The sequence below is a fragment of the Gracilinanus agilis genome, chromosome 1, assembly GCF_016433145.1.
Source record: "Gracilinanus agilis isolate LMUSP501 chromosome 1, AgileGrace, whole genome shotgun sequence".
Lineage (NCBI taxonomy): Eukaryota > Metazoa > Chordata > Mammalia > Didelphimorphia > Didelphidae > Gracilinanus > Gracilinanus agilis.
The window spans coordinates 164,436,458-164,460,767 of record NC_058130.1 but is presented as its reverse complement, the minus strand read 5'-3'; the positions used below and the strand labels follow the sequence as shown (position 1 = coordinate 164,460,767).

At 39.6% G+C, this 24,310-nt stretch overlaps 1 protein-coding gene across 1 annotated transcript in view; it reads left to right on the top strand.

Annotated features, from left to right (window-relative positions):
* The first annotated feature begins 14,785 nt into the window (after window positions 1–14,785).
* GOLM1 (golgi membrane protein 1) overlaps window positions 14,786–24,310 on the top strand; it is a 37,520-nt gene continuing 27,995 nt past the window's right edge. The window contains exons 1-3 of the mRNA XM_044678106.1: window positions 14,786–14,866; window positions 16,585–16,639; window positions 20,281–20,383. Of these exons, the coding sequence (XP_044534041.1) occupies window positions 14,786–14,866; window positions 16,585–16,639; window positions 20,281–20,383 (239 nt within the window). The remainder of the gene's footprint in view (window positions 14,867–16,584; window positions 16,640–20,280; window positions 20,384–24,310) is intronic.

The following is a 24,310-nucleotide window of genomic DNA, read 5'->3' as shown; positions in this document are numbered from 1 at the left end:
CATCCGTCAAGTCAGTTAGGGTGGCATCTAGGCCCTACCTAGATTTGGTAAGTGTCTAATGGCCATTTTTTGTTTGTTTTTCTTTAAACCCTTACCTTCTGTCTTGGAGTCAATACTGAGTATTGGCTCCAAGGCAGAAGAGTGATAAGGGTAGACAATGGGGATCAAGTGACTTGCCCAGAGTCACACAGCTAGGAAGTGTCTGAGGCCAGATTTGAACCCAGGACCTCCTGTCTCTAGGCCTGGCTCTCAATCCACTGAGCTACCCAGCTGCCCCCTAATGGCCATTTTTATTGTTCAGTCATGTCTAACTCTTCATAATCCCATTTTGAGTCATCCCAATACTTGACATTTATTCTGTATAAATTTTGCTTTTGCTTACATCGTTCTACTCCCTCACCTCAGTAGAATGTAAATAAAATGTCTTTCTGTCTCTAGCATTTAGCAAGGTGCCCAACATATAACAGATGCTTAATAAATACTTGCTTAATTTTGGTTTTTTTTATTTTGCTAGTGGATTTGGGACTTAAAGGCAGTTTTGCATTTTACCTCAAATTATTTAGGACCCTAAGAATTAATGCCTTGAAAGGATCTTAGAGGTTTCTTAGTTTTAGTCTCTCATTTCCTAGATGACAAAATGGAGGCCCCCCAAATTGAGATGCCTTGTCCAAACTCATATGGTTAAAGCAGGCAAGTGAGCTTAGATTCAAACTCAGGTCTTCTGATTTCAATTTCAGTACTCATAATAGACTATAATAATAATTGTTTTTTAAAAACCTTACCTTCTGTCATAGTATCAGTTCTAAGACAGAAGAGTGACAAGGGCTAGACAATGGAGGATAAATGACTTGCCCAAGGGTCACACCACTGGAAAGTGTCTGAGGTCAAATTTGAACCCAGGACCTCTTATCTCCAGGCCTGGCTCTCTCTCCACTGAGCCACCCAGCTGTCCCTGTTACATATTTTTTTTTAAAAAAGCATATATTATGAGAGAATACAGTTAAGTAACTACATTACTCCCTTGCCCTTCCATTCTTCACAAGTGTATACTTTTTGGAGATGTCCTCTTTGATGCTTCAGGTATGCTTTTTCTTTCCTTTGGTTCTCTCTAGTCTTTTTAGCTCTGTTCTTAGACTGAAAGTCAGTGAAGTCTGAATAAAAATAAAGGAAAACACATAGATTCAACAGAGTTTTCCCACCTGGTTAAAGTCTTGATTTTACTTGGAAACTTCCTTCAGATTAATGGATAACATGGATGGATGCTAGCCTGCCCTGAGAAATTCTCTTATAACACAATAAACACACGAGAAGTTGGTGAGCTAACAATGCATTCCTGTATTACCTGCATTAATCCCCTCCTCTGAACCCAGACTTAATAAACCTTATGTAATCCCTTGTTCTTGGACTTCATCTTAGTGATACAAAACTGGTTTTCTTCACAGAGGCATTTCTTTTATACCATAAACAAATTTCTCAAGTGCAGTAGGGTCAAACTCAAGATAGAAATAGATTCTTGTGGCCCCAGATTGACTTAGAAAACCACAGATTAACATTATCTGGGTTGGAGTATATTTTTTAATTTATTTTGTTAAGCATTTGCCAATTATACTTTCCACCCCCTTTTTTTAACCCTTACCTTCTGTCTTAGAATCAATACTACGTGTTGGTTCCAAAATAGAAGAGTGGCAAAGGGCTAGGCAATTAGGATTAAGTGACTTGCCCAAGCTCACACAGCTAGGAAGTATCTGAGGCCAGATTTGAACGTAGGACCTCTCATCTCTAGGCTTGGCTCTCATTCCACTGAGCCACCCAGCTGCCCCTGCAATTACAATTTTAATAAAACCTTACCGAAATTTAATTTAATAAAGTAATAAAAAATTGATAAATGAGTAACCGGCCAAATTAATAAATAAATAAATTAGTGAAATTTAGTTTAAAATTTAATAAATCAATAAACAATAATTTAATAAATTAATAATTTAGTGAAATTTAATTTAAATTGTAATAAAATTTAATAAACTAATAAATAAATTTAGTGAAATCTTGCAAAAAAAAATTACACTTTTAATAAAACCTTACCTTTTGTCTTGGAATCCATACTAAGTATTAGTTCTGTGTAATTAGAATTTTGTATCCCAGGACTACATTTCCTAGAATCCTACTTTTTGTCCTCATTTTATGTCCTTATGTTTTATAGATAAAGTTTCTGTAGCCATGTTCCTTCCTCTTGCTCTTCTCTTGCTTTTGTGGTCTGGTAAACTTGTCTTTATTCAGGCTATACTTTTCCTTTACTTCAAGTGATTATTAATAAATCTTATAAAATATAATACTTGGAGTTGTTGGATATTAAATTTAATCTCACATTTCCAAGGCAGAAGAGTGGTAAGGGCTAGGTAATTAGGGTTTTGTGACTTGTCCAAAGTCACAGAGTGAGGAAGTATCTAAGGTTAGAGTTAAACCCAGGACTTTCCATCTCTAGGTCTGGCTCTCTAGTCACCTAGCTGTCCTTCCTAATTACATTTTAATCTGGTCAGGTCCACAATTTGGGGGTTTCTTTTTTTTTTTTAAACCCTTACCTTCTGTTTTGGAGTGAAGACTGTGTATTGGCTTCAAGGCAGAAGAGTGGTAAGGGTAGGCAATGGGGGTCAAGTGACTTGCCCAGGGTCACACAGCTGGGAAGTGTCTGAGGTCAGATTTGAATCTAGGACTTCCTGTCTCTAGGCCTGGCTCTCAATCCACTGAGCTACCCAGCTGCCCCCAATTTGGGGGTTTCCATGGTGTGAGTTGGACACCTTTGCACCAGAAATTCCTGTATTTGCTAGTCTTTGGTAATCTATGTGACTGACAAAAGATAACAGCCTCTGGATAGAGAGATGATTAGATCTAAGATGATTCTACCATTGCTATTGCATTAAATTGAGAGAAGGAAGGAAAAAAAAAAGAATATCTCACATCCAAGTCTAGTCGCATTAATTTATGAGATGAAGTCATTGTGCCTCCTGAGACCTTCCTTTGCTTTTCTGGGAGGTTCTGGCAGGAAAAGTGGGCTTACTTGCCAAGGTTACTCATTAGTGGTATCAGTTCACTTTTACTGAACATCTCAGCCTCCTCCCTGTGAAGGAGACATAGTACTTGCCATGAAGGCATATAATTGAAACATCAGGAAAAAAGAGATGTGGATCCCAAATAGCCCAGGCCTTGGTTTTACTTTTCTTTGTTTCCTTCTTTCTGACCCTTTTTCAACTGCTTCTGTTTAGGTGGGGAGTTACTAAAAATAGCAAAGGCCTGTCATTTATTTTTAATCTTAAAATCATCAGCTGTGTATTTTCGGTCTTTTTGTTATTTGAGATGTGTTCACATGCCTGGAGGCCTTTCAGAATTAAATCCTTCTGGTAAGGTCAGAGCTGTGGACCTCAAGAGAGAATGTAAATAGGAACCTTTTAGGAGAGAAAATGAAAATGCAGCACTTTGCCTATATTTTCCAAATTCTCTTTAAAAGGATTTTTTATTGATTTCTTTTGTTTTTATATCATTTTCATTTCCAAATATCTCTCTCCATCCTCCTCCTACTAATATAGGCATCTCTTATTAGAAAGAATTTAAAAAAAAGCAAAAGATATAGTTTAGAAAAAACATCATTTAAGTATGATAGTTTAGATAATATTCTCATAGTGCTCACTTGTAAGACTTTGTACTTTACTAAAAAGTCCTTTGAGAGTAATGGTTGGTATTTTAACTCTTACTCTTAGTGAAAAATTTATGGGAAATATATGGGTAGGAGTTGTCCAGGTGGATAAAGCTGCAAGAAGAATGTGACGGAAGAAAGACTCACCAATAATAGTTTGGTTCCCAAAAGGACTCTTCATAGTGCCTGTAGCTTAGCAAGAACTTGAAGAAAGATCCTTTAAACCAGAAATATTGGGGGCAGCTGGGTGTAGTTCAGAGGATAGAGCCAGACGTAGAGATGGGAGATCCTGGGTTTAAATCTGGCCTCAGACACTTCCTAGCTGTGTGACCCTAGTCAAGTCACTTCACCCCCATTGCCTATCCCTTACCACTCTTCTGCTTTGGAACCAACACATAATATTGATTCTAAGGTGGAAGGTAAGGGTTTAAAAAAATTTAAAAAAACAAACAAACAACAAAAAACCAGAGGTGTCAAAAACAAGTAGAAATGGGGAGCCACTAAACTGTACCTAAAGATCACCACAAATCTATTGTTTTATTGTATTTTTATTTATTTTGTTAAATCTTTCCCAATTCCATTAAAAAAACAAACTTTACCGTATATCTTAGAATCTCTTCTAAGTGTTGTTTCAAAGGCAGAAGAACAGGTAATTGGAGTTTAAGTCACTTTTCCCAGAGTTATACACCTAGGGAGTGCCTGAGGTCAGATTTGAACCCAGGACCTCCTTTCTCTAGGCTTGGCACTCACTATGTGCTCCTCCTAATTATATTTTAATCAGTTTGGTGGCACTGGAGTGTTTGATTGTAGCATGTCTACACTTTTGCTTTAGATCAAACTATTTCATTAATTCAGGAAATTTTCAGATTTTTAGAGCAAGGATGATTCTAGCTTTGCTCAGGCTAGTGTTTGTCATCCGTCCCTGATGGAGGATGCCGTACATCTATAGCAGATAGAGTGGGCAAGCTAAAAAACTGGAAAAGTTTTAAAAAGTCAGATCTTCACACACAGATCTTCCTTTGACTTTTATCTGAAATACTGTGAACTCTCGGAGCTTTCTTCAGACAAAAGCACAAACCCTCATCTCAAAGTCCAACAAATCATATTGGACAGGTGGCTTGTGGTAATGGACAGGATATACAAGTCGAAGGGTGGAGACTTAGGTATAATTCCTGCCTCTGACACTTGCTGCAGGCGTGACTATGAGCAAGTTATTTTATTTCTCTTGGTCTTGGCTTCCTTATCTGTAAAATGTGGACGATACTACTTGTACTGCCTACCTCACAGAGCATATGTGGTATAAGTGTGCTGTTGTCCTGTTTTATTGTGAGAAAATTCATTCAAAATATTGTCCTTCTGGGTTGAATGAATTTGAAATAGTTTTGCAGTCATTTTTGTCAGAGCCCTCAAAATAGTTTCATAAATGTTGTTTAGTTGTTTTTTGGAGGTGGAAAGGGGTGGAAGGATTTTTGCCTAGCACACTTTAGTTACGTATCTAAACATATTTCTTAAGTATAATTTTTCTCTATGAAGGAAGTAATAGTTCTTTAATTTTTTTTTTTTGCTTACATTTAAAAGAAAATGGCTTTTAAGGTTTGGAAAAGGAAGGGAGGCCCGAGGACTTTCCTGAACTGGAATCTTTTGTTAGAGGGTATAGATTTGTAATTTTCTAGAATTTTTATATAAAACCAATATTAGTGTCTGCCTCTCACTGGTCATTGTGGCTAGTGTACTCATATATTCATTCTTCAAAGAGCTATGATTTCATTCCACTGATTAGTAGACATTTAGCCTTCATGAGTTACTATGGCTGAAAAACAAAAACGAAAAAACAACCTAAGACATTCTGTAGCCAATCTTGATGATCCCTGGATGACAAACCAATAGAATCATAGATTTTGAGTTGTAAGGAACCTCAGAGGTTATCTAGTTCAAACTCTTCATTTTATAGATTAGGAAACTGAGGCCCAGGGACGTTAAGTGAAATGCCTCAAATTACACAGGTAGCATCAGAGGCTGCCTCCTTTACTAGGATATTTCTAGTTTTGCCTCCTTCTTCAAAGCTGATCATTTCTCTTCTTTCTCCTTGATTTGGTAGGACCTGCCAATGTATTTCCTTGGTAGCATAAACCTTCCTTTTTTGGATTTGGAATCACAAAGACCTGAATTCTCATGTCACCCAAGATACCAGCTGTGTGATTCTCAGTACATCACTTACCTCCCTTCGGCTCAGTTTTCTCATCTGTAAAATGGAGACGATAATAGCATTTATCTCAGAGGGTTGTTGTGAGGATCAAATGAGGTCATGTATAACATGCTTGGTAGGCCTTAAAACTCTCTATAAATGCTACTCTTATCATTAGTGATCTCCACATCATTATTAGCTCTTATAAGGAAGTGGAGAGGAGAGAGAGATACAGAGAGACAGAGACAGAGACAGAGAGGGAGAGAGGGAGAGAGGGAGAGAGAGAGAGGGGGGGGGGAGCGCTAGTCTCAGATGAAGGAAGTCCTACTTCTGATACCCACTAGGTGTGTGATTCTGTGGAAGTCACCTGACTTCTTAAGATTCTAGGCAACTTTCTAAGACTTTATAAATTACACAGAAAGTGCTGACCTGTATTGGTGTAAGGAATTCCCCTGATTTGGAATTTTCTATATTTGAAATCCCTAACACTACCCGTCTCAGAGTTATCTTTGACTATTGTATGCAAACTGTGCCTTTTGGTTACCTTTTTAAGGATACTATTGGGGTATCAGCAATAGGTATATCTAAATAGAAACTCAGGCCAGAAGTAACCTGTAATTAAAATCCAGGAGACTTGGGTGGAGCTTCTCTACTATTTGCAAACTATGCAGGTATTTTCTGATTCTCTCCTCGGGGCAAAGGAGTAGCAAGGACCTGCTGTATTTTTATGTTCTTTGTCACATCTTCATTACTCATGTGGCTGGTGACCTAATGCCCACTTTGGTCTGTAACTTTTGTTTCCCAGCAGTCTGCCAACATACTCTGCCCACACAGATTTTTGTTCATGTTGAATTTATCCTCACTGCTGAATCTCTGCTACCCTTCTGAAGTTGGTGCAGGAGTGTCATGTTCTCAATTTTGGTACTTTTGCTTTTGTGCCTCATCTGATCCATGGAGTGTAGGATGACCCTGGATAAGTCCTTTTATCTGTTATGGACCTCAGTTTCATTATCTCATCCATAAAATGAGGGGGTTGGATTAGAATTTATATCCTTTAATACTTTAATGCAAAAACGATCAGAGGAGAGTAGTGAAAATTATGTTGGATCTGTGACTTCTTGAAAAGAGGAGAGTTAGGGGGCAGCCAGGTGGCTCGAAGGATTGAGAGCCAGACTTGGAGATGGGAGGTCCTGAGTTTAAATTTGACCTCAGATAATTTCTAGCCCTATGATCCTGGGCAAGGCACTTAACCCCCATTGCCTAGCCCTTACAGCCCTTCTCTAATGGAACCCAATACATAGTATTGATTTTAATATAGAAGGTAAGGGTTTAGAAAAAAAAAATTTTAAAGAAAAGGGGAGATAGGGATTCAAAGGGTAACCAGGTAGTTCAGTGGATAGAGTCCTGGGCCTGGAAGCAGGAAGACTCTTCTCCCTGAGTACAAATCCAGCCTCAGATACTTACTAATGGTATGATTTTGGGCAAGCCATTTAGCCCTGGTGGTCTCAGTTTCTCATCTATAAAATGAGCTTAGAGAAGGAAGTGGTCAATTACTATAGTATCTTTGCCAAGAGAACCCCAAATGGGGTCACAGAGAGCTGGGCATGCCTGAAAACAATTAAACAAAGGGAAGCCAAGAACTGCTTAGATTTAGAATATAAGCTTATTGGCAAATTTTGCAGATGTGGGGCTGGGATCCTAGATCTAGAGCTGAAGGGGCATCCGTGTGCCATGTAGTTCAGGTCCTTCATTTTTACAAATGAGGAAATTAAGTCCCAGCCAGTTGAGATGACTTGTCCCAAGTCACTCAGGGAATGAGTGTCTGAAGTAGTTGACTTCAGAGTCACTTTCCACTCCACTCTCCCATTCCTGCCATGCTGAATAGGTGTTGTATTTCCTTGTAAGACCTTGTAAGGTCTTACCTTATTACCTTATTACCTTGTAAGGGGTAGCCAGTGGAATTGCAAAAAAATGGGGTAGGCCAGTGGAATTGCTTGTGGACTGTGGGAGGTGGGAGGGAGGAGGGAGGGAAAGAACACGATTCATTTAACTATGGAAAAACACCCTAAAATAATTAATTAAATAAATGAACTTTTTTGAAAAATGAAGGGTTTTCCTAGCTGATTTCTAAGATTCTGTCCAGTTTAATAATAGGTTCTTCCCCCCACCCCCTCCATACACATCTTTTGTATACACATCTTTCTCTTTATTCCCACTATTAACAACCTCCTGGATTATTGTAGTCACTTCCTATGACCTGTTTTCCCTTTTGTTTTTGCTGTTCCACTTTCCGTCACTGCCATCGAACTAATCTTTCTCGCAGTCATTCCATTCTGCTGCAGTCTCTGATCCATTTCTCTTACTGGCCTGTCTTTGGACCTCATGTAATACTTTGTTTTGCACATTGATTTGTTGATGTTGTTCAGTCATATCGCACTCTTTCTGATTACATTTAGAGTTTTCTTGGCAAAAGATAGTGGAGTGATTTGCCATTTCCTTCTCTGGTTCATTTTACAGAGGAGGAAACAGAGGCAAATGGGGTGAAGAGACTGCCTGGCAGATTGGAACTAGTGTCCTCCTGATTCTAATCCCAGTCCTCTATTGCACTGGGCCACAGTACACATGGATAATGCACCTAAAATGCATTCTTTTATATTACACTTACCTGTATGTTTCATGGTCCTCTGATTGTTTATAAATCTATGAGGGCAGGGCTGATAGCTGCCCCCAGAAACTAGCACATGCTGAATGCTATGTAAATGATAGCTGAATCAACCTTAATTTAAAGGGAAAACTATGGTTTTTAAAAATTATTTTGATAACAAATTTGCACATAAGAAAACCATAAGTTTATAATAAATTACCAATCTCTTCCTCATCATTATGATCCTTATTATTACAGTTGCATTTCAACAAAGTAAGATAAAAAAATGAACAAACAAAAAAATGCATTTGCTCCAAAATCCCTCCTGAGTCTACTGTGAAGAACGTTGTTTTGAAGTGGAATTAGACATCATGAAGACTTGTAGGGGTAAAGCAGTTGTCTTCAGACTGGCTATCCTGAATCAGTATAATCAGCTTAATACAAAGAACTTAGCTGGGAGATATGAAAGTAATGTGATGATGGCATTTTTATTTTTTGTTAATAACAATAATGATATTTACATAATGTTTTAAAGTTAATAACATATTTAAAAAATTAAACCCTAGCATTCATCTTAGAATCAATACTGAGTATTGGTTCCAAGGCAGAATAGTAATAAGGGCCAGGCAATTGAAGTGAAGTAGTTTGCCCAGGGTCATACAGATAGGAAGTGTCTGAGGTCAAATCTGAACCCAGGACCTCCTGACTCCTGGCTTTCTGTCCACAGACCCATCTAGCTATCCCCTTGATAAAGTACTAGCACTTTTAGGAAATCTATTTGAAGGTAACTTAGTAGAGAGACCACCAGGTCTGAAGTCAGGAGGACTTGGGTTCAAATCCGACCTTAGACATATCCTTGACCCCAGTTGCCCAACCCTTACTGCTCTTCTGCCTCAGAACTAATACTTAGCATTGATTCTAAGATGAATGCTAAGGTTTAATTTTTAAAAAAACATTTTATTAACTTTAAAATATCATATAAGGGTTTAAAAAAATTACTTGAGCCTCACAACAATCAGGATATAATAGATATTTTTGTTCCCATTTTACAGATGAGAATGAGTTGAAGAGAAGAGTGAAATAACGTGTCTATGGTTAATGTAGCAAAGCAGATGCCAGAGGCATGAAGTGAACTTGGGTCTTCTGGACTCCAAGTCCAGCTCCCTCTCTGTTACTCCCTTTTCCTTCTCTCAATGTTCTTTTCTTTTCAGAAAGATTACACACATATGCACACACATATTCTCATATGTATGTGAATCTATATCTGTGTGTTTAAATTAAAGAGAAAAGAGGAGAGGAAAAGCAAAAACTAACTTTCTACCCTTTAATATCTTTAGATGGTTTCCACACTTACGTGGCTCATCTCTTTCTCCAGTGGATCTCCTAACTGTTAGTATTCAACAGCACTTATACTTCTTTCATATTGGGGTAGTTTATAGTAATCTTTTTATATATATATATATATATATATTTTTTAAACCCTTAACTTCTGTGTATTAGTTCCTTGGTGGAAGATTGGTAAGGGTAGGCAATGGGGGTCAAGTGACTTGCCCAGGGTCACACAGCTGGGAAGTGTCTGAGGCCAGATTTGAACCTAGGACCTCCCGTCTCTAGGCCTGACTCTCAATCCACTGAGCTACCCAGCTGCCCCCATATTGGGGTAGTTTAAAAAAAAAAAATCCTTGCTAACAAGGATCCTGTTTTTCAAAACCACATGTTTGCAAAGTCTCATCTTCATTTCCTGTGTATACACTACTCTAATGGTTTGAGCTTTGTTTTATAATGCGCAGTTCAACAGTTTCACTTTACAACCAGTCAAAGCAAATAAACTGACTCTGAGCCCTTTTTCTTTAAAGACAAGTTACCAGTGAGGATGAAGTGATCTTTTAAGGCTGAAATCACAAAACATTTTGACCATTAATTAATTTTGCTTTTAGCAAAAGAGAAGACTTGTATTAATGAAAATGGTCTGTCCAAGGCCCCAAAAGTTCATTTATAAATTGAAATGTTAAGACATTAGGCCCAGAAGGGACCTTAAAGATTTTCTAGACTGTCCTGTTTTTTTTTTTCCAGAGAAATGGAGGCCCAGTGGGATGTGGCCTTAGATAAGTCACCTCTTTATGCCCATTGGGAAGACAGGAAAACGGGTTCCAGTGGGGATATGGGGGAAAGGGCACACTACATGGGTGTGAGCTTAAATGATCTAGGTTTGATTTCTGGCTCTCCTTTTATTGCCTGAATGATCTCAGATAAGTGGCTGAACCTCCCTAGACCTCAATTTCCTTATCTATAAAATGAAAGGATTAGACGGACTTCCAAGAACCTTTGCCAGCTCTAAATTTAAGATCCTCAATGACACATGTAAAACCCAGTGGAACTGCTCATTGGCTATAGGAGGGGGGAGGAAGGAGAAGAGGGAAAGAACATAAATCATGTAACCATGGGGAAAAAAAAAACCCAAACTAATTAATTAGTTAAGTGAACTAAAAAAAAAAAAGTAAATGGGAAAAAAATAAATTTAAGATCCTATGATCCCAAGTGACTCATCTGACATCCTAAAGCTGGGCTCTATACTTAATGAAGTCTTGATGACTGACTAAAACAGGGTCCTGCTGAATGAAGCACCCCATTTGCCCAGCCACCTCATTCAACCTGTTGGGAAGTTAAGAACAGCCAGCTTTCTGTCCCAGCTGTTGTAGACCTGCTGTGTCCTAACATCTGGCTTCTTTTCCTGTGATCCCAAGCTGCTAAGTATCAGTGGAGAAAGTCATGAAATTGAGCTGATTCCACCCTTTAGACACTTAAAACAACAAACAAATAAATAAGCAAATAAATAAAATAATAAAATAGGTAGAGTCATCCTGCTAATCCCTAGATGTTGTTCAGTGATTTTAGCTGTGTCTGATTCTTCCTGACCCTATTTGGGGTTTTCTTGGCAGACATACTAGAAGAGTTTGCTATTTCCTTTTCTAGCTCATTTTACAGATGAGGAAACTGAGGCAAACAGGATTAAGTGACTTGTCCAGGTCACATAGCTAATACATGTCTGAGGCCAGATTTGAACTCAGATGAGTCTTCCTGACTAGGGGCCCTGAGCTCTGTTCACTGTGCCACCTAGCTAGATACTTTCCAGGTATCCTCCACTGGTACTAACTCTTGTTTTCATTCCCTCCCAGGGACTGCTCTAAACCTAATCCTCTGTCTTCAGGTTCCCCACTGTATCCCTAAGCCTGACACTCAAAGGAAATGAACTAGTCCTTCAAGTTCTTTTTCCTCAGATATTTTTGGACTCTTTGATCCCTGAGTGAATCATTTAGCTGCTGTTTGCCTCAGTTTCATCAATTGTAAAATAGGTATAATAATAGTTCCTACTATCCAGAGTTGTTGTGTAGATCAAATGAGATGATATTTGTAAAGCACTTGGCAGGCACCGTGCCTTGCATATAATATATATTTAATAAATATAATATTTAATAAATTTATACATAATAAATTTAATAAATATATCAATATAATAAATAAATGCATGTCCTTTCTCTTTCCCTTCGCCCTCATAAAATGAGGTTAGATTGTATGATCTTTAAAAGCTCCTCTCATTCTTAAATCCTATGATGCTGTAAGTCTCGCATTTAAAAGGATTTTGTATTTTTACATTAATCTCCATAGGGAAGAATAGTTCTAGTGTCGGTAGACATGTGGCTTTGCGAGTGATTGATTGACTTTACTGGCAGGTTGCAAAACCTGTAAATTCATGGTTTTGCCCAACCCTAAGCAGATCATTAACCTCTTATTGAGGAACAACTTCTCTGTAAACTTCACTCCCTCTTCTTCCTGCTTTTCTAGGCTACCATCCTTTGCTCTGGCCACATTTTCCTCCCTTCAAAATCTCAACCTTGTACTTAATGAGATCAATTTCTACCCTTGAATACCTTTGTACACTCTTGCCTGCTTCCTGTGGATTGTTTTCCAAACTCCAACCTGATTTTGTTTTCTATCTTTCTTTAAAGCACAGGGTCTTTTTTTAATTATTCTTCTTCTTTTTTTTTTTAGTCCCAAATTCTCTCCCTCTCCCCTTCCAGTAAGAAGGCAAGAAAAAGCAAAACTTATTTATATATATGTATATATATATATATATATGTAGTCATTCAAAAAAAGGAAAGAAAGAAAGGAGAAAAAATATATTGCAATTTATATTCCTGAGTCAATCAGTTCTCTGACTGGAGGCGGATAGTGTGTTTCATCATGGATAACTGTGGTTTATTTTCACCATCCACTTTCTCTATCACACAAGTGTGTTGACCAGAGAAAATAAAAATGTAGATTAAATCTCATCTGGCTCCTTACTGCTACATGCCAAGGTTCATCTTTTCTTGATTGTCTCATTGTTGCATTCCCTATAATGGCTATTCTAAGCCTTTTCTTCTCAAGCCACATACCACCTCCCCTTTCCTCTCAGTAGAGATCTTTGCAGCATATTTCATTGAAAAATGGACCGCTAGATGGTCTCTCTGCTCCCCAGGTCCATACTTCAAATCATTTTGGTATTGTACCCCATCCTTTTATTCCTTTGCTCCAGTTAGGGTGACGTGACTCTCCTTGCCAACACCAACATCTCTCCTTGTGCTCTTGCACCCTTTACTTCCTGTGTCCTCTAAGATCTCATCCCTTCTATCATCCTTTCTCTCTGACCATTTTATTTATTTATTTTCAGTTAAATGTAGACAATTTTGGACAATTATTTTCTGACATTTTAGGGCTCAGACTTCCTCTTTCCTTCCTCCCTCTCGCTCCCCAACCCAGGCATTAAGGAGTCTGATATAGGTTATTCCAAAGCTTTCATGCAATACAAATTTCCACATTGCTAATGTTAAGACACATATCACATATACAATAAAAAACTCATGAAGGAAATAAAGTAGAAGATAGCCTGCTTTGGTTGGCAATCAGATGCCAACAATTCTTTCTTTGGCTATAGATAGTATTTTTCATCGTGGGTCCCTTGTGGATATCTTGGGCCCTTGTTTTGCTGATAATAGTTTAGTCCTTCATAGTTGATCATGGCATAATATTTCTGTTACTGTGTATACATCACTTTCCTGCTTCTGTGCACTTCACTTTGCAGCACTTCATAGAAGTCTTTGCAGGTTTTTCTGAACTCATCCTATTCATCATTTCCGATGGCACAATGGCATTCAATTATGACCATCCTTTTTTTGTACTCATACCATAAGCACCCTAGGCCAGGTCCTCTTTCATTCTCACCTGGGCTGTTACAGTCGAATAGTTACTTGATTGGTCTCTCCATATGTATATTCTCTCCTCTTTCAATCTGTCCTCCACAGCTGCCAAATGGACACTTCTGCAGTGTAGGTCTGTCCAGCTCCCTCCTCTGCTCAGGAAGCGTTAGTGCCTCCTATCTGCCTTTCAGATAAATTGTAGACTCCTCAGTTCATTTTTAAGCCATTCATTATCTTTCTAGGCTGATAATATAGTATTCTATATTCCAACCAAACTCGCCTATTTGTTGTTCCTGGACATAACAGTATGCAACTTTTGCACAGGCTGTCCCACATGCCCTAAATGCATTCTCTCTGCCTCTGCTGCCTCTGTCTCTCTCAGTCTCTGTCTCTCTCTGTCTTTCTCTGTCTCTCTCAGTCTTTCTCTGTCTCTCTCTCCATCTGTCTCTGTCTCTGTCTCTCTCTCTCTCTCTCTCTCTCTCTCTCTCAGACTCTCAAAGTCTTTCTCTGTATCTCTCTGTCTTTCAGCCTCTGAATCTTAGTCTCTCTGTCTCTTTGTCTCTGTGTCTGTGTGTGTGTGTCTCTCTCAGTCTTTCTCTGCCTCTCTTTGTCTCTGTCTCTGTCTTGCAGTCTCAGTCTTTCTCTGTATCTCTGTCTCTTTCGGTTTCTCTCTTAGTCTTTGTCTGACTCTGTCGCTGTCTGTGTGTGTGTCTCTCTCAGTCTTTCTCTCTGTCTCTGTCTCTCTCAGTCTCTCTCTGTATCTCTCTCTTTTTCAGTTTCTCTTAGTCTCTGTCTTTCTCTCAGTCTATCTATCTCTCAGCCTCTGTATCTCAGCCTCTGTATCTCTGTCTCTGTCTCTCTCCCTCTTCTCTCCCCCTCTTTTCCTCCCCATTATTCAGCTCTCGCCTGTGGCTCTGAGTAACTGTAGCATGAATGGCTGCTGCACCCCAGGACACCATCTTGGCAGACAGGCTAAACCAGGATGGTAACCAAGTGACCTCAAATCTGTTAGTGCGTTTGGGTGTGTGTACGCCATGGGCAGACCTCCCCTGGTGGAATGGATGGATGAGAACAGTTCTTTCCAGAGGCCAGTGAAGGCATCAGAAGCAGAGACCGTGAAACATTGAGAGGTTAGTCAGATGTGGAAGATCATCCAATTTGTCCTGCGCCATCACCAGGCATCCAGACTTTTGTTTTGCTGCTGACCTTTGATGACTAGAGGAGAGAGCGAGGCTGATGACGTTGGGTAACTCTGCCTCACGTAAATCCACTTCCTATGCGAGGCAAGACATAACACATCGTGATGCCATTGGTCTTTGGAAGCGAAGGATGTCACCAGCAGCAGTTGTATGCCAGACACCATGGCAGGGAGTGAGGATACAAAGGCCTAAATGAAACAGTTCTGCCCTCGAGAAGATTGTATCTTATAAGAGAGACAACATATATAGAGAGAAGCATATAGGGGGCAGCTGGGTGGCTCAGTGGATGGAGAAGCCAGGCCCAGAGGTAGGAGATTCCTGGGTTCAGATCTGGCCTCAGACACTTCCTGGCTGTGTGACCTTGGGCAAGTCATTTAACTCCCATTGCCTAGCCCTTACCACTCGTCTGTCTTGGAACTGATTCCATGGGAAAACTAGGCATGTAAATCTGAGAGATTTCTACATGCTTGTTTTCCAATGGAATCACAGGGGGGGTCGTGTCATTAGAATTTTGTGCCCCAGGACTCTGTTTCCCAGAATCTTACTTTCATCCTCATGTTCCGCCCTTACATTTTGGAGATAAAGTTTCTGTAACCTTGCCTTCTCGCTCTTCTCCTGCAACATGGTTGAGAAAACTTCTCTTTACTCAGGCTTTTACTTTTGTCTTTTTATTTCCTCGACTTCAAGTGATTATTAATAAATCTTATAAAATATAATATTTGGAGTTATTGGATATGAATTTAAATCTTATAGAACCAATACACTGTATTGATTCTAATATGGAAGGTAAGGGTTTATTTTCAAAAAGAAAAGAAAAGTATATGTAATAGATATAGAGTTGGAAAGTTATCCATTGAAGGGAAGGAATTGCAGTTACTGACCCAGACAAATATAAAATGCCTCAAAGCCCCATGTTGCCTCTTTGCCTCTCCATCACCCAGTTAGTCAGCCATTCAGGCTGGGAAAGATTGCAATCTTTTGAATCAGCAAATCCGTGGTTTATCCATCGTCCCTGGCTCTTCCTGCTTCACATGCCAGCAAAAATACTGGACAACCCCACAAAATTGGTGTAGTGATCAAATAAGATATCATATGAAAAGTGCCTTATAAACCTTGATGTTCTTTCTCAGTGGCTATAGATGTGTAGGGCTGGCCCAGGATTTATGCCCCATTGTGTAACTTGTGCTCCTATTGAGCAATCCTGGCTAATCTGTATTTACAAGAATTCAGCAGACAAATGTCACTCCTACTCTTTATTTGTGAATGAGGGCATGCCATGTGGGTTTACATGAGTGAGTTTGAGCTTGCTTTGAGCTTGAATGTCAGGGGAGGATCTATTTCCCCCTTTCTCAGGTTACCACAATGGCAGGTGGAAAGTAGTTCCCCACATTCCCATCCCCCCAGCCCCCTTTCCTGTAGATACTGCCTTCATTTTCATTCATTCAATTCCCTACTTGAATATGAGCCTAGTACTGGTAACAGCTGCTTTGTGTATGACTTTGGGGGAACTTGGGGAGGGAGTTGTTGATTACTGGTAGAAATGAATGTCTTCTCCATTTCTAAAGTTCAACACGTTCTCTTCTTTAAAGTTACTGCAGGGGAGAATTTTCATGTTGGTTTTATCTTCTTTTCAGGCACTTTTAGTAAATAACATCACCGAAAGTGAGAAGCTCATCAGGAACCTGAAAGGTACCTATTTCTTCTACCTATTGCCCCTCGCTCATGAGCCAGAATAAAGGTTATTCAACTAAGACCAGCCTTTCTGTTTGTGATTTTGGGGGAGTATAAGTACTGTCATAGGATTTGGATTCTGGGGGGAACAGCCCTTCTTTAAAACATTCTGTCTTAGTTGAACTTCATAAATACTTAAAAAGAAAATTGATCTGCCCTATCAAAGAGATTTGTAGTATCATATACAATCTTCCTTTTTTTGGTTCTCCTATATACAGAATATGGAAATGCCCATTTTATTTAATATTTAAGCTCACAATTAAAAAAGAAAAAATGATCTGTCTTTTTGTCCCCTAGAAATCATCCAGATATATTAGAAATTCTAGTGTTTTAGCCGGTAGAAACTGAGATGAATCCATTCAGTTAGCATTACAATTAAAATATGTGGTTCAAATTTCTAGTCATTTAACCACAGGCAATACTTATACTCTCAGGGCCTCAGTTTTACTATTTATGGAAGGAAAGATTTAGGTGATGGCCTGTAAGGGCCCTTTCAGGGCCGAATCAGTGACCCATGATCTTATGTGATAAAAATTGAGAATCAAAAGAGAATCATAAGCTGAAGAGACATGCCAACCCTTATTGTGAAAGGAGTGGTGATACTTTGGTTGCAATGTTTCTAATCGATAAAATTAATTATTATTTGGACTAGTCTGAACTATTGTAAATGTTTATATGTTTATGGCAGCAAGATAAAGTTTGTTAACCAGGTAACCTGATTGTAGGTTTGAAAAATATGGCCACTATATGTATTGTGTTAATTTTTATGAATTAACAATAGAAAATAAGAATTGCTTTTCCTTTCACTTATTAGCTGTGTGATCTGGAACAAATCACTTAAATTCTCTGTGACTTATTTTCCTCATCTGTACAGTTAAGAGGGCTGGATTCAGAGGTCTTTACATTTCCTTGTAGCCCTAAATCTGAGACTGAAGTGACTCTTCCACCTTTTTTGTTTTTTTAATCACAGTTTGTTTGAAGTGGAATATCCTGAATACAAATTTTCTTCCTTTTTATTCAACAAGAATTTTTGTTTTTTTTAGATCCATCTCTTTGTTCCTTAAATTAAATTCTTCTATTGTGATTAATTTAGTTAATTGTAAAGAAATAAGTGTATCAGTGGTCTTATAATTGCTATTTGGAATTTTTGTCACTGGATGCCCCTCATTTGAGGGATAGAGCATTGGGCCCGGAGTCAGGAAGACCTGAGTTCAAATCCAACCTCAGACACTTACTAGCTGTGTGACCTAGGGCAAGTCTCTTAAGCCTGTTTGCCTTAATTTTCTCACCTATAGAATGAACTGGAGAAGGAAATGGCAAACTTTTCCAGTATATTTACCAAGAAAACCCCAAATGAGGTCATGAAGACCATCGAATACAACTGAAATGACTGAACAACAAAAACTCTTCATTTAACTTTAGACATTTAAAGCTAGACGAGATCATAGAGATTTTGAGTTCATGGCCCTAGAACAAGAAGGGACCTCAAGAGGCCATCTGGTTCAACTCTCCCATTTTACAAATGAGAAAACTGAGTCAAGGGTAATTAAGTGACTTACCCAGGCAGTAAGCATCAAAGATAGGATTGACCCCTGGTTCTCTGAATCTTTGAATCTATAAATGAAAGCATATATGGATTCAACCTGCCAGGGTCACTGGTCTAAGAATTCTAAGAACTCATAGTTGTGTAGAAGTATGGCGGAAAGCTATTGGCGTGAGACCCAGAAGACCCAGTTTCTTGTCCCTCCTCTTTCTCTACTTAGCTGTAGGACCTGGGACAAGTCACTTCATTTCTCTAGGCCTTCTTTGGGCCAGTTGACCCCTCAGGTCCCTTCCAGCTCTCACACTCTTCCATCTGGAGGCCAGGACTCCATGGGCTGCACCATTTAAAAATCTCTCCATCTTTGTATTTCCCAAGACCACCAAAGTGCCATTTAGAAAACGTATAGGGTCATCCATGGAGAGCTGAGCGGATTTTAAGGGTCATAAAATCCAACTCCCTCACCCCAGAGGAGGAGATGGGGCCAGAGCCATCAGGCCTTCCTAAGGCCAGGTCCAGCGCTCTGCCCCCACGGTGCCTCTCCCGGTGCCCTCCTAGGCTGGCGTGCTGCTCCTCCTTTTTTTTCCCCATGGAGCAGTGTGGCTTTTTTTCTGCAGAGCTCTTAGAAGCAGAGCCTCCAGAGAACAGGGAGGAGCGACGGATTTCCTTAAGGGAAACGTGCCAACTTCTAGATGAGATTGTTGGGCGAATGATGGCTAACACAGAGCCAGAAAAGAGCTCCGATTGAAATAAGCAGAGACAACAGCTAGCGCGTGGAGCCCGCTCTCGCTCTGTGGAGCCGGCGTGCTTGTCTGGCACAATAAGAGAGCAGCAGCAACAACCACGCCGGCACTCCTTTAAGGTTTGCAAAGGGTTCTCTACCCTCTGTATCGGGCCGTGCATTCAGTCTCATTCACCTCTTCATGACCCTATTTCGGAGAGTGGAGTGGTTTGCCATTTCCTTCTCCAGCTCCTTTTATAGATGAGGAAGTTGAAGGCAAACAGGATCAAGGGACTTGCCGAAGGTCACACAGCTAGGAAGTGTCTGAGGCCAGATTTGTACTCGGATCTTCTTGACTCTGAGGCCTAGTGCTCTATCCACTGCACCACCTAGCTGTCCTGTTGTGTTGTTTTTTTTTTTTAAGGGTAGATTTTCTTTTTAAGTTTATTTATTTATTTAAGAATATTTTTCCATAGTGACATGAATCATGTTCTTTCCCTCCCCTCCTCCCGCCTTGCCTCCCATAGCCAATGAGCAATTCCCCTGGGTTTTTTGCATGTGTCATTGATCAAGACCTATTTCCATATTATTGATATTTGCACTAGGGTGATCATTTAGTCTACATCTCCAATCATATCCCCATCGAACCATGTACTTTTATTTTTGGTAAAGCAAACAGAATCTTGAGTCTTTTTACAAATCAATTAATTAGTTAATTGATAATATTTTTTCATGGTGACATGATTCCTTTTCTTTCCCTCTCCCCTCCCAGAGCTGATAAGCAATTCCACTGAGTTATACATGTATCATTGTTCAAAACCTATGTCCGTATTACTAATATGGAAATTAATTTGGAATTATTAATTCCATAATTCCAATTAAAATGATTGATATGGAAATTAATATGGAAAAATAAGTCAAAATCCCCAATCATATACTTTAGGGTAGCTTCTAATATTATTATTCCCATTTTACAGATGAGGAAAGAAAGAGGTTAAGTGACTTGCCTAGGATCATAGTGCTCTGAAGAGGTTGGATTCAAGCTTCCCTCTTCTTAATTATAAGTCCAAGACTTTATCCTAACACCTCGCGAGCTGGCCCAGATCCATTTCAGGTCTCCACCGAGGAGATGTTCAGCCTGTGATGGGGAGGGAGTGTGGGATTTAGGTTCTAAGATACAATCTCCCTTTCTCTCTCCTCTTTGTTTCCCCTCTTCGATCCCTCACCCATGTCCCTTGTGCTTAGAATTTTGCTGGCTTTCCTTTTCTTGAACTCTCGTCTGTGTGTCGCCTGAGACGATGGCCTTTTAGTGATCGCTGTTCTTCATTTTTGGCACAGAACATCTGAAAGACTTGCAGAAGAACTATGGCAGGCTCCAGCAGGACATTCTTCAGTTTCAGAAGAACCAGTCCAACCTGGAGCGGAAATTCTCCTACGATCTGTAAGTATGTTTCTCAGAAGGGAGCATGATTGCAATTGGAAAGCCAGTAGGCGTTTGGGAAAAATCACAGGACTTAGGAAGAAAAGCCTGCCTAGACTTATCAGCCTTTCTGGTTAGAGCAGTGATTCCCAAAGTGGGCGCCCCCTGGTGGATGCTGCAGCGATCCAGGGAGGCAGTGATGGCCACAGGTGCATTTATCTTTCCTATTAATTGCTATTAAAATTTAAAAAAATTTAATTTCCAGGAGGCGCTAAGTAATATTTTTTCTGGAAATGGGGCGGTAGGCCAAAAAGGTTTGAGAACCACTGGGTCAGAGCATAGGTAGCCTGCAGAAAGACACTGCATAGTTTTTCTGAAGGGGGACAAAGAGCAGGATGTAAGGGTGAGGAGAGCTCTCAGGACTGAGTTCTATTTTTTAAAACTGCCTTCAGAACATAGTAGAATGTAAGCGCTTGAGGGCAGGACATTTTGTTTTTGTCTTTGTATCCCTTCTGTCTGGCTCATTGGAGCTCTACTGCCTAGTACAAAGTAGGTGCTTTATAAGTTTGCTAAATTAATTTGAAAGGGCAAAACTGATAACCAGGATTCTTAACCAGGGGGTGATTTCAACTTGCTTTTTTGTTTGTTTATCTTTGTAACCCTTACTTTCTGTCCTAGTAGCAACTTTAGGACAGAAGGACAATTACTAAGCAAATGAGTTTAAGTGACTTACCTAGGGTCATACAGCTAGGAAGTTTCTGAGGCCAGACTTTAACCCAGGTCCTCCTAATGCTCTTTCTGGTCTCTAGTCATTGTGCCATCCAGCTGCCCCCATGAGCTTTTTTTTTTTAAACCCTTACCTTCTATCTTAGAATCAATACTGTAGGGGGAAAGCAAAGTTTCTCTACCTCAATTTTCTTATCTGTAAAATGGGGATAATAGCACCTACCTCTTGTTATGAGGATCATATGAGTTAACATATGCGAAGTACTTTCCAAAACTTAAAGTCCTTTATAAATGTTAGCCTTTGTTCTTAAGATACATTGCTTTTCATTGCCTAAAGCCACAACTCTTAAATCACAAAAAAGTCCCATTTTGATCATAATAAATCTTTTTTTAAAGATATTCTATTTTCTCAATTACATATAATAACAATTTTCCACATACATTTTCTGGAGTTATAGGATCCAAATGTCTCCCTCCTTCCTTCCCTGCACCCTCCTAGAGATGGTACACAATTTGATCTGGGTAATACATGTATTATCATGCAAAACATATCTTCATATTGTTCATTGTTGTAAGAGAGTACTCATAAAAGCAAGGGAATACTCATATAAAAGCAAAACCCCCAAAGTAAAAACACAAATAAACTAAAGTGGAAAACACTGTGCTTTGATCTGCATTCCAACTCCAACAATTCTTTTTCTGTAAGTGAAAAGCATTATTTGTTATAAGTCCTTCAGAATTGCCCCAGATCATTTTTTATCTTTGTTTTTATATTTTTTCATCTTTACAAAGTTTATCTTTGTAAACACAAAACACTTTTTACTTTCCCCTTTCTAAAAATGGCATAAGAATGGAATAGAATAAAGTTTTACTGATTTTGAAACAAAAAAAGGTAGCTGTCTTTCACAGTAGATCATCGTACATTATTGCTGTTACTGTGTACAATATTCTCCTGGTTCTGCTTGTTTCACTCGATTAGAGCGAATCTTTAACCCATAAATGGTTGGAGAAAACTTGTCTGGTAGAAAAGGAATGAAGCTGCAGTCTTTAAATCCATAAAGCCATGTCTTCCATTAGTGCCTTTTATATTTAAATTTGAGTCACCAGTATCTTTCCTGAGTCACCATATTTAGATTGTATACAAATAGTCTTTGGTTTTATAAATTCTCTCTCTCTTTGTGTGTTTCTGTGTTCTGTGCCTGTTTGTATCTCTGTTTGTTTCTCACCATACACATACCCTTTATTTTATAACTCATACTAGATCTGTGCAAGAAAAGTAGCCTATAAATGTAGAGGCGGAGAACTAATGCCATCCATCTTCTCTGTCTGTCTGTCTGTCTGTCTCTCTCTCTCTCTCTCCATCTCCATCTCCCTCTCCCTCCTTCTCTCTCTCCTCTCCCTTTCCTTCCATCCCTCCCTCTCTCTCCATCCCTCTCTCTCTCTTTCCTTCTCTTTCTCTCCCTCTCTCTCCTTCTCTCTGTATCTCTCCTCCCCCCTCTCTCTTTCCCTCTCTCCTCTTTCTCTCCCTCCTTTTCCCTCTCCCTCCTTCTCTCTGTCTGTCTGTCTGTCTGTCTGTCTCTCTCTCTCTCTGTCTCTCTCTCTCTCTCTCTCTGTCTCTCTCTCTGTCTCTCTCTCTCTCTCTCTGTCTCTCTCTCTCCATCTCCATCTCCATCTCCCTCTCCCTCTCCCTCCTTCTCTCTCTCCTCTCCCTCTCCTTCCATCCCTCCCTCTCTCTCTTTCCTTCTCTTTCTCTCCCTCTCTCTCCTTCTCTCTGTATCTCTCCTCCCCCCTCTCTCATTCCCTCTCTCCTTCTCTTTCTCTCCTCCTTTTCCCTCTCCCTCCTTCTCTCTCTCTTCTGTCTGTCTGTCTCTCTCTCCCAAGTGCTTTACTACTCAGAATGACCCATGCTTCATATATAACGGATATTTGGCTGACGAGCAGTGGGAGCTATGATGTCACACACCAAGAATGCTTTTCTTACAAGAGACAGAGTATCTGGTCTTCAAGGAGTTTACAGCATCATTGAGGGCAATAAAACATAGACTGAAATAACTTGATAGTTCTAAATCAGTAATGTGGTGTAACTAGAAGAAGTTAGATAATTAATTGCATTAATATAGAATACTAGGGTAACTTCATGTCTTATAATGGATGAGTTTCAGATCAAATTGCTTGCCAGTTCCGGGAGTGGGGAAGGAAGGAGGGAGGGAGACAATTTGGATCTCTTATAACTTCAGAAAACTTATATAGAATTTTAGTTATTACATGTGATGGGCAAAAATAAATAAATAAATGACAGTTCTTGAGCTGGGAACAATAACAACAAAAAAAGGGATGGGTTTTTAGAGTTTGAGGTGTTGGGACCATGGAAAGTGCTAAAAAACTCCCCAAATGATCTCTTTTTAATCCTCAGTCTCTCTTGCCCAGTTCTGTAGTGTCTACCTAGGTACTGAGAAGGATTATGTACCTATTGGGCTTTCTGTCTAATTAACTGCATGTTCTAATATGCTCCATTTCTAGGAGCTAATTATATTAATGTTTCCTTGGTGTGTCTGTGTTTTAGAATCCTTACTTTCTGTTCTAGAATTGATACTGAGTATTGGTTCCAAGGCAGAAAAGCAGTAAAGGCTAGGCAGTTGGGGTTAGGTGACTTGCCCAGGGTCACACAGCTAGGAAGTGTCTGAGGCCAGATCTGAACCCAGGACCTTCCTAGCTCTCCAGCTCCTGAGCCATCTAGCTGTCCCTAGCCTTATTAATGTTGATCTTAGCGCAGATGCCTAATCAGTTTAGTGCATGTAACTCAGAACCTTCGGTCTCAAGTATAACACCCTTAGCTTTCTCGGTCACTGGGATTGTCAGTGTTTGCAATCACACTTAGCCTTCAGTGCTTTTTCTCCTTTTCTTCTTTTTTCTTTTTTTTCAAATTAATATTCGTTTTTAATCTGTTTACATACTTTATGCCCCTACTTTCCCCTTCACCCCCCCCCTCGCTGTCCCCCCACCCATGGCCAACGCACATTTCCACTGGTTGTAACAAGTGCCCTTGTTCAGGGTCTATTTCCCATTCATGTCCGCCTCAGTCCATGCATTCAAGCAATTGTTTATCTTATATGTTTCCTCTCCTGCAGTCCTTCCTCTGAATGTGGGTAGCATCTTTACCATAAATCCCTCAGAGCTGTCTTGTGTCATTGCAGTGCTGCTGGTACAGGAGCCCATTACATT